General features: G+C 51.9%; 6 protein-coding genes across 6 annotated transcripts; 3 read left to right on the top strand and 3 right to left on the bottom strand.

Annotated features, from left to right (window-relative positions):
• Positions 1–395: 395 nt before the first annotated feature.
• On the bottom strand, positions 396–3,771 carry EV422DRAFT_569884 (ras guanine nucleotide exchange factor domain-containing protein; the record flags this gene model as incomplete). Its single annotated transcript, XM_053072815.1, has 12 exons — positions 396–666; positions 729–946; positions 1,028–1,106; positions 1,173–1,273; positions 1,356–2,022; positions 2,092–2,334; positions 2,403–2,652; positions 2,717–2,935; positions 3,013–3,207; positions 3,285–3,482; positions 3,550–3,682; positions 3,757–3,771. 12 exons carry the CDS (start codon positions 3,769–3,771, stop codon positions 396–398), a joined length of 2,589 nt encoding a protein of 862 aa, XP_052923064.1.
• Positions 3,772–4,293: 522 nt separating this feature from the next.
• EV422DRAFT_189490 (uncharacterized protein) lies at positions 4,294–5,586 on the bottom strand. The gene is made up of 3 exons (XM_053065185.1): positions 5,368–5,586; positions 5,208–5,286; positions 4,294–5,102 (listed from the first exon to the last, which is right to left on the bottom strand). The coding sequence occupies exons 2-3, from the start codon at positions 5,227–5,229 to the stop codon at positions 4,366–4,368; spliced, it is 759 nt and encodes a 252-aa protein (XP_052923063.1). The 5' UTR covers positions 5,230–5,286; positions 5,368–5,586; the 3' UTR covers positions 4,294–4,365.
• On the top strand, positions 5,587–6,491 carry EV422DRAFT_189489 (uncharacterized protein). The gene has a single exon (XM_053065184.1). The coding sequence runs from the start codon at positions 5,864–5,866 to the stop codon at positions 6,476–6,478; it is 615 nt and encodes a 204-aa protein (XP_052923062.1). The 5' UTR covers positions 5,587–5,863; the 3' UTR covers positions 6,479–6,491.
• Positions 6,492–6,710: 219 nt separating this feature from the next.
• On the top strand, positions 6,711–9,620 carry EV422DRAFT_569881 (telomere length regulation protein-domain-containing protein; the record flags this gene model as incomplete). Its single annotated transcript, XM_053072814.1, has 3 exons — positions 6,711–7,345; positions 7,432–9,410; positions 9,478–9,620. The coding sequence occupies 3 exons, from the start codon at positions 6,711–6,713 to the stop codon at positions 9,618–9,620; spliced, it is 2,757 nt and encodes a 918-aa protein (XP_052923061.1).
• A 305-nt stretch (positions 9,621–9,925) lies between these two features.
• Positions 9,926–12,677, bottom strand: EV422DRAFT_508316 (uncharacterized protein; the record flags this gene model as incomplete). The annotated part of the gene is made up of 10 exons (XM_053068736.1): positions 9,926–10,207; positions 10,418–10,696; positions 10,798–10,877; positions 10,970–11,004; positions 11,300–11,361; positions 11,472–11,639; positions 11,706–11,822; positions 11,888–12,026; positions 12,094–12,348; positions 12,523–12,677. The coding sequence occupies 10 exons, from the start codon at positions 12,675–12,677 to the stop codon at positions 9,926–9,928; spliced, it is 1,572 nt and encodes a 523-aa protein (XP_052923060.1).
• A 1,245-nt stretch (positions 12,678–13,922) lies between these two features.
• On the top strand, positions 13,923–14,862 carry EV422DRAFT_508315 (cleavage and polyadenylation specific factor 4, 30kDa; the record flags this gene model as incomplete). Its single annotated transcript, XM_053068735.1, has 3 exons — positions 13,923–14,397; positions 14,465–14,694; positions 14,773–14,862. The coding sequence occupies 3 exons, from the start codon at positions 13,923–13,925 to the stop codon at positions 14,860–14,862; spliced, it is 795 nt and encodes a 264-aa protein (XP_052923059.1).
• Between the last annotated feature and the right edge of the window lie 37 nt (positions 14,863–14,899).

The following is a 14,899-nucleotide window of genomic DNA, read 5'->3' as shown; positions in this document are numbered from 1 at the left end:
AGAGTTTCACTTGGAGTTGTAACCACTATAACTGATTTACCTTAGAAGGCCTAAAGAAGTGATGTCATGGTAATCTCCGAAAAAAAATTGTTGATCAGGGCAGGCACTGAAGGTGAGTTCGTCTAACCACTCCAAAGATGTACGAGGGAAAGTCAAGGGATGTACATCAAAGAAGAATAAATGGCCATGAAAAAAATGGTCGGGTATTCCAAGCAAAAGCTGATCTCCGTCGCCTCTGGAGCCAGTCCGTTCCACGACGATAACATGAAGGCCGTAAGGGCCGACGACGAAAGGGAAGCACAACCAAAAAAAGGACAAAAACACAGAAAATACGGCTAAACTTGTGCTGGAGTCTCCGCTATCTAGCCTACGTACATGATTTCAACCCCATCGCTTCACTTGGACGATCGTTTGGGCGAGGACGAGCTCACTCTCGGCTCCAATTCGAACGACCGTTCATACGCCAGCTCTTCCGTCATGACAGGCTGACTCAAGATCAGAGTTGTGATGTACGGATCCGGTGGGACGTGGTAGGTTCTCGACTGGTAGTTCTGGATCATGAGGATGACGTCGCCCATGTGGAGGAACTTGGGAAGGTTGATTGTTCCGTCGGCGCGCTTGTCTTTGCTTTCGTCGATGTAGAGCATATCGCGAAGGAAGACGCCTCTGTGACGTGAAATGAGTCATGAGTCATCGCACGACAAGATTTCAGCGAACGTGCGACTTACAGGTATGGAATGCACGGGAGCTCGCTATACTTCAACGCTTGTCGGTATGCAGCAAACGCGTGCTCCGAGCTCATCAGCTTCTCCAACGCTTGATAGTTGCGATATGATTGGCGGCCTTTCAGGAGCTTACGCGTGTGCACCAGTCGGAGGATAGCACCACTGTTGATGCCAGCCAAGACAGCCATCAGCGTGTTGTAGTTGTTACTATTTCGGAGAGCCTAACGAGTTCAAAAGACGGGTTAGACCTTTTTGCTGGGACCAGACTGAGATGGCTGCATAAGCAGACGGTGTATATTCACCTGCGCGATCTTCATGAACTTGCCAAGAACCTGCGCTCGGATTTTCAGCTTTCGTTGGGAGAGGATTCGCGTTGTCACCCTAAAACGCGAAGTGTGAGACGGCCTTTCTGAGCAGGATTGCGTACAGCCGACAGGAGACACAAACCATGAGGAGATAAAATTGAAATGCCCAATGCTGGCCGCGACAGAGGGAGCGTGTCGTCCTTTATACCTTCGACTCCAGATATGTTGGAGAAGGTCTCGTGGCTGCGGGATACAAAACTACATCAGTATCTCCTAGAAAGTGTAACCAAGCCAGTCAAATGAACAAGGGAGTCCGGCGACTCACCTTGATCCTCCTGAAGATCTCACTCTCCAACACGTTCAGCTGCTGAGCGATGGCTTCATTATCCAGCTCCAGGAACGTCATGCTGGATGTAGTGGTGCTCGGCATCCCCCTTGGATCTGCCAACCGTGGGTCTGAATGCACACGCCTCCTCGATCCGCTCGAACCATCAGATGTTCCAGAGTGATTGGATGCAGCAGAATGGCGATCGACCGTCCTGCCCGAAGCGAAGCCGCCGGCGGCTCCTCCATCTGCAGCAGGCGCAATGTCAGGGCCAGCCCCTCCATTGCCAAATGTGGCTCGTCTTGTGATATTCGAGGAACTGCTTTGCCCGTAATCCGTCCCACTATCCGAAAGTTGCGTCTGCGTAGAGTCTCGATTCTGATTTCTCAACTCTGATACATCATTTGCGGATAGCGAAGCAGGCGCGACCGAGCTGTTTTCGTCAACCTCGTCATCGCTGAAGTCGGGTAGTCCCCAATCCAGTGCTTCCATTTCTGCTTCGGAGGGCGGGTCTCGAAACACAAGGCTCCCCAGCTTCTGACAGATTGCAGCATAAGCTGGTCGGGTGGAGCATATCTCAAGAAACACGTGCATTGTGAAGCGCATGATATCGGAATGAAAGTCGCACCAATACTCCGCGCACCAGTGAACAAGGATATTACAAACGCTGCAATCAGAAGGTCCTCAGTTTTGGGCTTTCTCGAGGTGAGCGGATATGGAGCCCCAGTTTGCGTACCGTAATTGGACTGCATTGATAGGCGCTCCTCTCGCATTCCCATCCGTATCTTTGTTCTCATAAGCATCAAACCGATCCATAAGCCTGTCAAGAAGCTCACTGGGCCTTAGGAACTTCCGGTACAGCATCAGAAACACCTTGGTGAACTCCATATCGTGTGCGGTTGGTGACGCCAGTCTCTCGATCAACTCATCCATGGTGAAACCTAAGCGTTCATTAGATGTTGACGCATTGGAGATTACGCTACAGAGAGAGCAATAGTGAGTCTCCACTCTAGATGAAACCTGACTAACAAGTGATGAGAGACTTACCTTGCTTGACCATCATCTGATGGAGACCGTAATGCTTGCCAATCCACTGGACTATATACGTCAAATGACTCGCCAAGAGCTCCACTCGCTCTGCTGTCGCTCGGCAAATCCAGTATGTCCCGCGTACTGGACTCCCTACGCTCTTCCGCGTCCGATTCTGAAACCGAATGGTATGTAGAGTTTTCCGTGGTATGCCCGGCATTCTCACGGGTAGCAATCGATTCGCTTGACGCTGAGGGCGATATAGTTTCTACGGGTGACGTTTCGTGTCAGAGACCGCCAGCGGAAAACGAACAATTGAAAGCGCATCTCACCTTTGTTGGAGTCTTCGCCATTCTCATTCAGGAGCGAGCTATCTTCCGCTTCCTGCATCTGCAGTCGCGGCATTGGGTATACTCCGAACTCGCCCGATGCCGCGCCAAAGTCCTGAGCTACTTTCAGAGGCAGCGACGTTGATGACCCTCGCATTTGCGCAAGCTGTGACTTCAGGTGCATATAGATGGGCTCCCCAGGCGCAGAATCATCTTTTGGACCTAGCATTGTCCGTTATGTCAGCATCTAGACGCACTCTCTAGAAATGGTGAGAACTTCGTAACTCAATACGTCCTACCTTGCTTCGCAGAGCTCTTGCGCAAGTGATTGAAGATGAACATGAAATCCTCCGCTGTGACCTCCCTCCACGTTCTTTCGATGAAAAGGCATTGGAAGACATTTGCCAGCTTGATCCCAAGTTCTCGCTCCACTTGACGTGGTTGCCGTTCAAAGTCCCATCCAACCAAAGCCGCAGGAGTTTGATCGTCACCAGCTGCGAGGGTAACGAATGGACGTGAGTATTCCTTCGCAAATGCACAGGAGAATTCGAAACAGTTCTCCATGTCTCACCTAGCAGATCCAGCATGTCCAAAAACGACGACCGATTCGAAACATCGTAACATAGTATTCGACCGTCCATATCCGGCCAGTCTTCCACAAAAGCAGGGCTGTCCCCATTATGTCTGATATCTGCGTCGTTTATAAAGTGTAGCTGCACGTGGCCCTGACGCTGCGGCAACTCGAGCTCTACTCTTGGTCTCGTGCGCACTATTGCAAATGTTTAGGTTAAGGAAATTCATCCTGCGAGTCCAACAGAGTTATGATCTTCACTTACAGGAGGAAGTATGTGGCGTGGCCTTCACCGTCGGTGCCAGCCGGTCAATGAACTCGAAGGTTCGGTTTGCAAGCTGGCCGACACAGACAATAGACACGCTTCCGGGTATATTTTCGCCGACAGAAACCGACTGCTGCAAAAGAAAAGTTCCATAAGTTCGAGTCGGATATGAGGGCACAACGAACTTCTGAGCGTCCGTCTTGGTACCTCGCTTGTTGACATGGCGGCGACCATGTTTTACCGTCGCTATGCGAGCTCGTGCACTCGATCCTTGCGGCCTTTCGAACGTACCGAAGCTTCGTGGTTGGAATAGCAAGCCCTGTGATCTTCACTCTGTCGCCTTTCAATGGAAGGGACGAAATTCGTCAAGGCCAAGGGCCAAGGGCAAAAACGCTCAGTCCGAGACCATGGTGACGTGTCACCCTCCAAGTGTCAAAATCTTCACTGTTAGTTCAAGCGTTCATTACGACAGGACATCCCGATCCCGCCAACACAAGTCCAAGTGACCAAGGCGCATCGCTTCAGCAGAAGATATGACTTGTGCTCAAATTCAGGTACTTCTGCCACGGCGACGATTCTGCTTTTGTAATGGCATGGCAGTTACACCGAGATAAAGGTCAGAAGGAGAAGGTAGGATCTTCGACTGGTTCTGCCATTCTAGTAGGTGGATGAAATAATCTGCACAAGACTAGCTATCTAGTGTGACGTAGCACAGGAACATGGCGAATTCGATACGCCTGCGCCCAGGATGCCAGAGAACATTCCTTCATTCCTACTCCTTGATCCTTTCCCCATAGAGCTCATCTCTTCTCCCCGTCATGGCTCCTTTTTGGGAACGAGCGCGCCTTCTCCTCTGTTATTCCTCAGTTTTTTCTTGTTTTCAGGATTGGGACTATTCCTCCTCCTCTTTGTCTGCCATTTATTCTTCGTCGGAAGAGATGGAATCTCTTCCTCGTCTGTCGTCACCTCATCTTTATCCAAGGAGGAGGACTGATTCCCATCTTTCTCCCATTCGTATAGAGCTGCACGCTCGGTGATTGTGCGCACATATCGCCGCTCATATGCCGCGCATACCATTCTTTTGGCCTTCATGCTGAACACCTCAGGTTGGTACTTGATGACGATGGATACAGCGTTGCAGACTTTGTCTTTGACCTTGCTCTCTTCCGAGAAATCCCCCAAGAGCAGGTGATAAAAGAGCTTGAAGGCCGCATCTCGTGCCATCGACTTGTCGCAAATTCTGAGCACATAGTCCAGGATGCCTGTGTTCAACTCCTCCACAATGTCGAGCCCATGGTCGTTCGAAAATACCCCCAAAACGCTGAGCGTCTGGCATAGAAGTTGCAACTGCTCACAGTCGACAGGCATAGCGCGAAAGCAATGTCGATAGCCGTCCTGCATGCCTCTCAAAGCCACATCGAAGAAGGGGATTGGTGGGTGCACGAGCTCCGCACCGGGTTGAGCCTGGCTTTGGAACCTGGCGAACGCTTGGAAGTATGGAAAGCGGGAAAAATCAAGTCTGTAGTCCACATCCCCGATTTTGATTGCGGTGGCTGCAGATGTGCGTCTAACGTTAGTGATCACCCTCTACTTTGCAACACACTAGGTCGGCCCATATTTCCAACTCTCGCCGTCCGCTCAACATCTGCTGCACTCACGGTTTGACTTTAAATCCGGCATCCCGGCTTGAACGTCTTCGTTATCGGTCCAAATGGCTCGTCCAGAATGGCCTCAGGGCTTTTGATCATTGAAAGCACAGATCAGTCTTTCTCGTGCAAGTTCGTTAACATGCCTCGACACCCGTCAATCGATTCTTACAGTCACTTTCCAGTTTGACGCTCTCAAAGCATATTCGGAGATTCGTCTATTCTTCGATCAACTCCCCTGATTGAATGTATTCTCGCAACTTATAAAAAAACCAAACCTTGTGTTTGAAATCGAAACCTTTCAAAGATGTTGAGCGGCGGCTCTCCACACTTTTTGACACCTTGCGGAGCGTCAGAGCGTGTAACGCGTTCGCCTGTTCGCGCAACAGAACTCCAAGAACTCGCTGAGAGACCACGGCAAGTTGCGCACTGATCAGATGATCTGGCCATCTGTATTGGGGAACCGCGACCAGATTTGAGAACCCACAGCAGCCTCGGACAGCGGCCACCCAACGACTATAAACGTATCTCAAAGTCCTCTCCGCACTCAGAGCCTGACAAGTGCGATCAGTTCTGGTCCAGATTCTTGCAGCGTGCCCTAGATTTGTGGCCGACCCGAGCACAACAACGCACACGGCTTCCTCGAAGCACGAAAGTTATCAGAAAGCATGTCCTCCAAATCCGTATCACCCCCCAGCCCTGAGGGTAAAGCGGACAAAGGCAAAAGGATAGCCGAGGCGCCTAGTGTGGAAGACCCTGACGAAGATCAGGACAATACGCTTGCCCTGCTATACGGTGATTTTGGCGACGACGACGATGAGGAAGATGACGACTACGCATCAGATGATGACGAAGGCGAGGATTCCGACGATAACATTGTGTACGATTCCGAGGATGGCGAAGATGCGCCGCCGCGCACGGCTTCTGGTTCTGCTGTAGCCAACGGGAAGCAGGCGGCTTTTACCAACATCAACAAGAATGAAGACGAGCAGCAGGAGGATGGTGATGACGAGGAAGGAGATAAGGAAGAGTTGGATGCAGATGAGATTGCGGGAGAAGTGCAGGAACTGCTAGAAGAGGCCCAGGAGTCGGGAGGTGGCGAGGATATGGTGCTTGGTCTGAGATCTGGCAAACCACTGTCGAAGTCGGGCGCGAATACGGGTAGCCCGTCTAAGGGCTCATCTTCAGGAGCTGGGGCATCTTCATCGTCATCGTCGTCCTTGAAGAGAGCCAGGGCTGACACAGACTCAACAGGGCAGCGCGCAACGAAGAAGTCGAATTAGGCTTTTATAGTATTTCGAAAGGCATATTTATAGTACGGCTGCTGCATCTATGTACCGTAGTGCTGAATGAATCATGACGAAACGTCCGCGCTGGGCCTCAAAATGTAGTGTAAAAAGGGGGACTGTCGGTCCAACTCTCGGTCCAAGTCGGGTCCACCCTTGTCGCGTCCATAATGACAATGACCTCGGCGGTAATCCCAAAGGCACAAAGGAGCCTTCCTTAGAAACAGGAATGGCAAGCATAAAGAGCAAGCTCAAGGGCCAACTGGAGGCCCTACACTCTTTCGTTCAAGGAAGCGACAGCACTGAAGAAGTCAAATCGGCGCTCAAAGAACCTTTCACTCTTTTCCTCCTCCCACGCGAAGTGGGTAGCCCCAACACATTCCGTTTTCTCAGTGGTATCAGTGAAGATGAGCTGCCGGAGTACCGAAAGATATTTGTGACGAAATTGTTGAACGAGCACTATGAGTTCCTCCTCAAGATCGTTGCGCCGAATTTCTTGGGACGAATTTCGAAGAGTGAGAGGAAGGACTTGTTCGACGCATACTTTGTCCCGGGACAGCAACTGCAGAATCCGGATGTGAGAGTGATTATCCTATCGTCGCTCTGTTTCCTTTCGGATGCGGTCTCTTGGAAAGAGCACACAAACGTGCTGAAAACGGCCACGGGGCTGTTACAAAAGCTTCTGACCGCCGTGGCCGTCTGGGATTTTTGCTTCAATATCTGTGGTCGATGTACGGCAACGGGACCGGCTAGCGCCGCAGCGCAGAGCGCAGACTGGCAGCAATATGTTGCGACGGTGTGTTTCTTACCGGATAGGATGGCTAATGCCCTTGGCCAGAAAACGCCGGATTTCTTCGTTGGAACGTATGTTAGATGTCATTTAGCAATGTTTCTCTCCGATTCGCATGTCTGGAAGCTTAATACATATCACTTCACATGTCGAATCTCAGCCGACTAATGGGCCGCTTGGGAAAAGATCTCATCGCTGCTTTCTCGGCGTGTGCGAAACTGGATGCAGAACATTTTGAGCGCACCGTATCGTACCTCGCACTGCTGATAGCGAAGATGGTCCGGTTGGGGTACTCCGCAACACTAGTCGAGATTTGGCTACCGGCCATCATCCCAATGCTGGCAAAACCCGCCGAGCGCCGTGCATGGAACCGCATGTTCGCACAACTTTCTCATTCAGAAAGCGAACACCTCCTCATTGCGGGTCTGCAACGGCTTTCAGAGCGGAATCTACTGAAAAGCAACAGCGAAAAGGCAAGCAAAGTGTTACTGGACTGGATCGGACAGGCAACGATTGAGCAAAATGATCATTTCCTCGCAATCTTTCGCAAACTCCTACTCGACTCGCACTATGATATATCTGTTTCTCGGATACTAGTCAGAATGATTGCACGTTTTCACGTCCCATCATCACTTTCCGTCCCGGTCGCCTCCCGCTGGTTGATTGAAACGTGGGTAGACCCAACCTACATCAAATACGCCACTTACGAGCAGCACAAAGGCCTCACATCTGTGATTCTCATGTGCCTTGGCATATTAACCGCGGATGACATCAGCGAGCAGGATCTAGTATCTCTGTTCTTGCCGGGGATGCAAATCTATTTGGAGAGCACGGACCCAAGGGTGCGATGTTTGGGCATGATCACGGCGGAGCAGTTCTCAAAGAAGATGGGTAGCTCGGCGAAACTGGATTTTGAACTGGAAGTGGATGATGAGGTCCGGTTCCTGAGAGGACTCGTCGACGGAGGAGAGGGTGAAATGAAGGCTGAAGATGTGCACGGCACTGAAAACGCGGGCGTTTCGAATATTGAAGCGTTGCGGTCGATGTCTATGGAAGAACGGATAACTGAGCTCTCAGGCGACAGCTCCGACGCCGGATCTGGCGATTCAGACGATGACGACGACCTTGTACCGCTGAATCTGGAGGAAACAGACCCAAATCGCCATCCGGACCATCCTCCAAAGGCTCGGCCGCCCGCTTACATCCATGAATGCCTCGCGGGTCTTCGTTCCCACGAGGACCCCGACAAACTCGAGATGTCCCTTGCCACTGCTGAATCGCTCATCACTACCTCGCACCAATCTGCAATTGACGAGATCGCTATCGATTTACTATCGTGCCTGCTCTTCCTGCAAAATAACTACGATACGAAGGATTTTGAGAAAACTCAGATTGCTGCAATCGCTGCATTGATTTCCCGGCAACCGAGAGTTTGCGCGGCGTATCTGATCGATAAGTTCTACGAGAAATCAACCGGTTTCAGACATCGCATGGACATACTCAACAGCATTTGTATGGGCGCAATGCGGCTAAGTGGGCTCGGAACTGTTGGACTCTCTACTTTCAGCGGCACGGCTTCTATGTTACCGGCTGCCAGCACACACGAGCTTCCGATCCAACCATCGACCACAGTCGGGACCGTCACGCGGAGATCCGCCCCGCGTACAGCCAAGGCACACGCCAAGCAAAACGCATTCGCACCACACGCAGCTCACTTCCTTTCCCCGCTGATAGGCAAATTCGACTCCTCGACTCGTACCGCCGTCATATTCGGCGGCGCGCATGGCCGCTTACTCCTCGCAAGGCTTATCACCACTGCAGGCATTATCCTGCACAGCGCTGCCAACAGCATCGACTCGCGATCTTTAGCCCGTCAGTTTTTCAATTTCCTCTGGCCATTGAGGCTGCTTGATGCGCCGTTGCAAATAGCAGCAGCAGCGGGGCAACAACATCAGTTCGCGAATACCAAGCGAAACACGGACAGTTTGCACCAAGCAATCCTGTTTGGCGTGTCGGTGCTGTTTGTGAGCCTGCCTTCGTTCTTGATTCGAGACGAGTTTGGGAACGCCGGGGAAGGAGCCGGATATGGCACCGAAGGCGTCGTTTCCGAAATCATGCAAGTTCAGCGGTGGTTGTTAGGTATGTCTCGCCTCGTGCTGCTTTCGTGGCAGGTGTTTTCGAGATTAGAGCTAAATGTCCCCCCCAGATATCCTAGCAACGGAACCGAAAGCTGAAACGAGGCAGCTGGCGGCCTCAGTTTTGAGCACTACCCAGGAGTTTATGACAGAGCAGAGGGACTCCTTCATGGGAGATGCACGAGCAATCGAGGGAGCTGCAATTCTACTGTGAGGTCACTTTACCGCAGCGCGTTAGTCGCAGAATCAAGATTTGTGGACGACAGTTTCGCCACTCGGGACCAACTTCGTAGCCGTCATTCTCGCTCAACCGACCACCGGACGCTCGCCACGACGAGTTGGTGTGGCCCTGCGACGCCAACCCAGAGGTAGTTCACCAGGCGATGAACGTATGAAGGGCTTCCAAGCACAGTCAGAAGGACAGGACGCGAATTTGATTCTGAGCGGTTTCAGTAACGACGGCGCGGAAGATGGCGGCCGGCGAAACCCACAAGCAGGCTAGGAATTAGAGCAGGAAACTTATGCGGCAACGAATCTCGCCCGAATAGGGAAGAGTTTGGTTGCGGGAAACATTGTTGCAGAAATCCGAGGAAACTCATCATATTCTGGGAGACCACCACGTACGCTGCGGAAGGTCGCCTCATCTGCGAATGTGCCGATTGTAGCCGTCTTCGCGAAAGTAAGATCGCCCTCGCACAGACGCCAGCCGCGGTTCTCTCCACACTTTCTCATCGGTATCGATGGCATAGGCGTATCCTCCCTTACAGTAGACCAGAATGATGGCCAGCATACACGGCCTCCCTGTAGGCACATGCATACAAATATTTCGAAATTCTCACGGTTCCCCGTGATTAGTCTACAGTACATAGACACTTATAATAGTTGCTTCGGATCCTGCTTCGGATCCTCGTGGCATCGAGATTTCTTGCGTCACCTGTCCTTGAGAAGACGGTGGAAGGAGCAAAAAGTTAGCCTCCTCTCGTAAACACTGAGATCGGGTGTACCGCTCACCCGAGTGTAAGGAAGGTTGGCACTCTTGTCAAACTTGAGATCTATCTGGGGCTTGATGGCCGCGATGTGGTACTGTTTGAGGATGTCAAGATTGACGGCTTGTTGCGGGACTTCGTTCAGTACCCCGTGGTACGAACAAGAACTGGGGGTATCAAAGAGCATCCGGGTTACATCACACGAAGTGTCGTCTGGCTTCGAGGGGGGTGCACTGTGATACCGCCCAACACTGCCACATCCCCACAATCCTCTCAATCCAGCTCTCAATCCCTGCACCCTGCCCTGCACCGCGAGAAAGCGTCCCAGGCGTCACCAGATAACACTCGTCAAAGCTCTGGGGACCCGACACCTCCGACGCCGGCAAACTCCTCAAGGCACGCTACCTTGACAAATTCCATAACTCCCTCATCCACATCATCCACTGCTTCTCCCTGGACGCAGTTAAAATCCTTGCAACCATCGACTTAATCCATTCAATGAACCGACGATGCCACCGCGTGGCAGCACTGTCCGGCTACGCCGCCAGTTTATCGTGAGAGCCACAGAGATTTTTACCTGCGTCCAGGGGGAAGCGCTTCTCTGATGACCGCCTGTTGAGATCGAGCCGAATCATTTAATAATGCAATCCGCCGACGCAGACCGTAAAAGCCATATAAGAGCTTTAAGATGCAGGAATAGGTTTTGATGCACTTCATACGCCTGGGCGAACTGGCGCTGCTATACATGCAATGACAAGCTATGCGACGATAAAGTACAGTAGGATGCCAAAACGGACGTTACGACGGCATGGACGCGGTCAATAAATCTTTGTGGCCAGCAGAAGTCACCGGCTGCCGTCTAGCCATTGCGTGGTTGACCGGGGGCCGGCCAGCCGCGACTACTAACCTAGGTAGTAGCCCAAATGCCGTCAATTTCGACGCGCCCGTCGTAACGTCCGTTTTGGCATCCTACTGTAACTGGTTCAAATCAGATGCTCAACCAGAGAGTCGTTCCTCATCTTTCCAACAAAGGAAAGCCCACTGCCAACATAACGGAGAATGCCGATAACTTGACGGACATATTCAAGTCGCTCGCGGGGAATTGCCAGGTCGAAGCCGATACTCTTCCTGAGTTCGACCTGCTGTGCTCCCAACGGTTGGTTATTTAGTACGTTCTCCAGATATTGCGCCGGGTAGAAAGCGTGGGTAATGTGGGCGTGTCGGTGGTGAATTCCGAGGCCGAAAACCTTCGAACAAATGTTTCGTCAATGAAAACTTCAAAAATGAGTTTATTTATCTGAATATAATTATACCTCCTGGTCGCCTCGATTTCGATTCCCAGTAAAGTTTTCCTGCGCCGTCCACAGACTTTCTCCAGTAAGTTGGGCAAACAACCGTTCTTCCGTCATCCTATGCTCCAGACGCTTGGCCTGATGAACCGCCGCTGGACATTTACCAACAGCCGCGCACGACGCTTACAGCAGTAAGTACGAACCTCAAGAAAGGCAACGATCAGGCCCCCGACATCGTAGAATTTCCGAGTATGTCGCTGCCGCCGAAGATTGATGTATCCGTTGTTGATCACTGCAGCTGACCTTCCGGAAAAAGAGACGTTTCCGCTCAGTCGATCGTCCCTGGAAAAGAAATCGGTGAGCTTCCTGAGCAGCCAGGCAAAGCCAATCGACGGCAACGGCGAATTACCGCAGCTTGAAGACTAAGCGCCCATCGATCGAATCCTGCTTTTCTTCGTGCACGAACAAAGCAATCAACAGTTTGAGCAGCGTCTCGGAGGCGTTTTCCGCCTTAACCTCTTCCGTTGTGTGAGAGACATCAGAACGCGCGCTGCCAGTGCTTGTGAGCGAGGTCTGACTCCCTCGCAGCAAGACGGTATGGAGCTGCTCGTAAAAGCTGGCAGCGGCGCTCTTCTTTGCGGCAGATATACTTGCGGTGTACGGACTATCGAGATCGTCGTGCTCCCAGTCTCGGACGCGTCAACGTCCAATTGAAAAAACACTGGGTTGCTGGAGGAAATTTCTGTTGCAGGAAGCAATGAATTCCCAAAGTTCAAACAGCCAAGTATATTACGAAGCTATACCTTGGGGAGACGGTACGTGCTCCTGTGGGACACACTGTGCAATTGGAGCGTCGCCAAAGCAATTGTGGTGAAGGGCGTTGCTGTAGAGGCTGGTCCACTGGCTGACCGACTGCAATTCCAGCGGAAGCGTCGCAACCGGACCCGACCAAGCCACCCTAAGCGGCTGTCCCTGAGAGACGAGGTGAGACATCGGGTGACGGTGGTTTCTTGACGGTGGGATTTTTTTGGCAGTACGCAGCACGAAAGAAATATCGAGAAACAGGGCGCGGCTGGAAAGTCATCAGACTTGTTTGAGTCACGTGATGGAATGCTTCGCACGCTCTCGGACGCTCTCTCGGACGCTGCGGTGCTTGCCTTACCACCATTCCTTTCACCATGGTGAGGCATTCCCAACGCAATTTCAAGCTCAAGAATGGCTGTGGGTCTTGGGGAAGGAGTGCTGAGTAGCTTGCATTCTCTGCACTGCCAAAGGCGCTTCCTTCTCAGAAAAAGTCCCGCATGCACCAAGCAAGGGCCGCTCCCAGGCACAAGGGCCGTTTCGAGGCACAAGGGCTGTTTCGAGGCACAAGCGCTTTCAGACCACAGCGATGTGGCAATTCCGAGAAGGTTTGATGTGAGTGACTGAGTCCCCACACATTCATGTAATAGTGGCAAAAGATACCTTTCTGTGCGGTTACACACTCGCTGCAGACAACCTCATTCTGACTGGAACGCCATCGTGACGGTAGAATGGTCAAGTGTTGATGTTGATGAGTGGGTACCGATCTGGGCGTGTGGCTTTTGCGTGCCTGCTAGAGATGATGTCGGTTGAGGACCACTCTAGCAGAACAACCTGATTCAACCACAGTGGATGCGTTGAGGTCAGATTGCCCACCCGAGATAACTGGTGTGTGTACAGGTGTTGCAGGTGATTGCCGTGATAGCTGTGTGTCAAAGAACTCACGTCAGTGCTGTGGTAATGAATGGGAACGGTGAGGAATTGCGGTTGTTACCTGATTCAACACAGTGAATGCGTCGAGGTCAGATTGGCCATCAGTACAGGTGTTGCAGTGATTGCCAGTTAGTGGGCCGCGCGTCTGAAGTCTTTTCTGGACATGGAAGTGGCAACGCCGCCCAGGCCAGCCTTGTTTCTACACGCAACCCCCGCACGCTTTGGGGGAAGGCCCAGAACGGCAGACAGGCGGGCAAGTTCCGCTTATATTTGTACTGGACGGTGACTGATTCGTCTTTGATGTCGGTCGCACCTCTTTGACAACGGATCTATTCCAGCGCTAGTCGCATAAAAATGCAAGCAGACGGAGTCGCAGACAGTACGATTCTCAGTGCTTAGCGTCCTCTTCTTTGCAGCGTAGTTTACTGTCAGGTTTACTGTTCTGCTTGCGAATTGTTTCGACCCGGCCCCTCCGTCGGCGAAGGTGGCAGAATTTTGTCCAACATGGCAGCAACGGCAAGCATCGAGTCCGACCCGGCGGGCCCGGCAGTGATCCCCCCAAAGGACATCAACCCGCTGCCCTTCACCGCTTTTGTCAACCTCCCCGCAGACATCGTTTTCGATTTCGAACCCTTTCTCAAATCTGATCTCAACCTCGACGTTTCGCGCGACAAAGCCTCTTCCTCCTCCGATATCTGCAAGTACTTCACAAAGGGCCACTGCCACAAGGGCGCCGGATGCCAGTTTCGTCATTCGCGGAATGAAAAGACGGTCGTGTGCAAGCATTGGCTCCGGGGGTTGTGCAAGAAGGGGGATTTGTGTGAGTTTCTGCACGAGTACAATTTGAAAAAAATGCCGGAATGCTGGTTTTACGCCAAATATGGTGAATGCAGCAATCCGGAATGCATGTACCTTCACATCGACCCAAAGACAAAGTTGAAGGACTGTCCGTTCTATGTGTCGGGTTTCTGCAAACTAGGTATGGTTCGATATCAGATCACATGACGTTTGGGACGGATCTGACTGGGTTCGGATATGCATTTTAGGACCTGCTTGCAAAGGGAAACATGTACGGAAAGCCATATGTCAAAACTACTTAACCGGATTCTGTCCGAGGGGCCCAGAATGCAACCTCGGTCATCCGAAATTTGACCCTCCCAACTACAACAGCGCTGGCGCGGGAGCCCAAACGGAGCAGACGCAGCAGATGAACCAGACGCTCGCCGCTGATGGCAACCGCCCGTTCCGGCCGCTGGATCAGGTCACTTGTTTCAAGGTATGTGCTGCATGGCCGGCGGGTGGAACGTAAGGGAAAGTATAAATAAGTCTAATTTCCTTGCTATCTGGTTCGTAGTGTGGTGACAAAGGCCATTACGCCAATCATTGCCCCAAACGGCGGAAATTTGATCAAGAAGATGGTCAACCGATACCAACTGTGTCCTAGCCGAAGAAACCAGCAGTATCTCTTTTTTGGAAGTCCG

Source organism: Fimicolochytrium jonesii, assembly GCF_025526975.1.
Source record: "Fimicolochytrium jonesii strain JEL569 chromosome Unknown EV422scaffold_23, whole genome shotgun sequence".
In the NCBI taxonomy this organism is placed as follows: domain Eukaryota; kingdom Fungi; phylum Chytridiomycota; class Chytridiomycetes; order Spizellomycetales; family Powellomycetaceae; genus Fimicolochytrium; species Fimicolochytrium jonesii.
Note: the sequence above shows the minus strand (reverse complement) of the source record. Positions and strands in the feature narration are given on the sequence as shown.

Coding starts and splice junctions, on each gene's coding strand:
- EV422DRAFT_189490 (XM_053065185.1), bottom strand. CDS start 5,229: ATGCCGGATTTAAAGTCAAACC. Junction 5,103..5,207: donor GCCGGATTTAAAGTCAAACC/GTGAGTGCAGCA, acceptor GCACATCTGCAG/CCACCGCAATCAAAATCGGG.
- EV422DRAFT_189489 (XM_053065184.1), top strand. CDS start 5,864: ATGTCCTCCAAATCCGTATCACCCCCCAGCCCTGAGGGTAAAGCGGAC.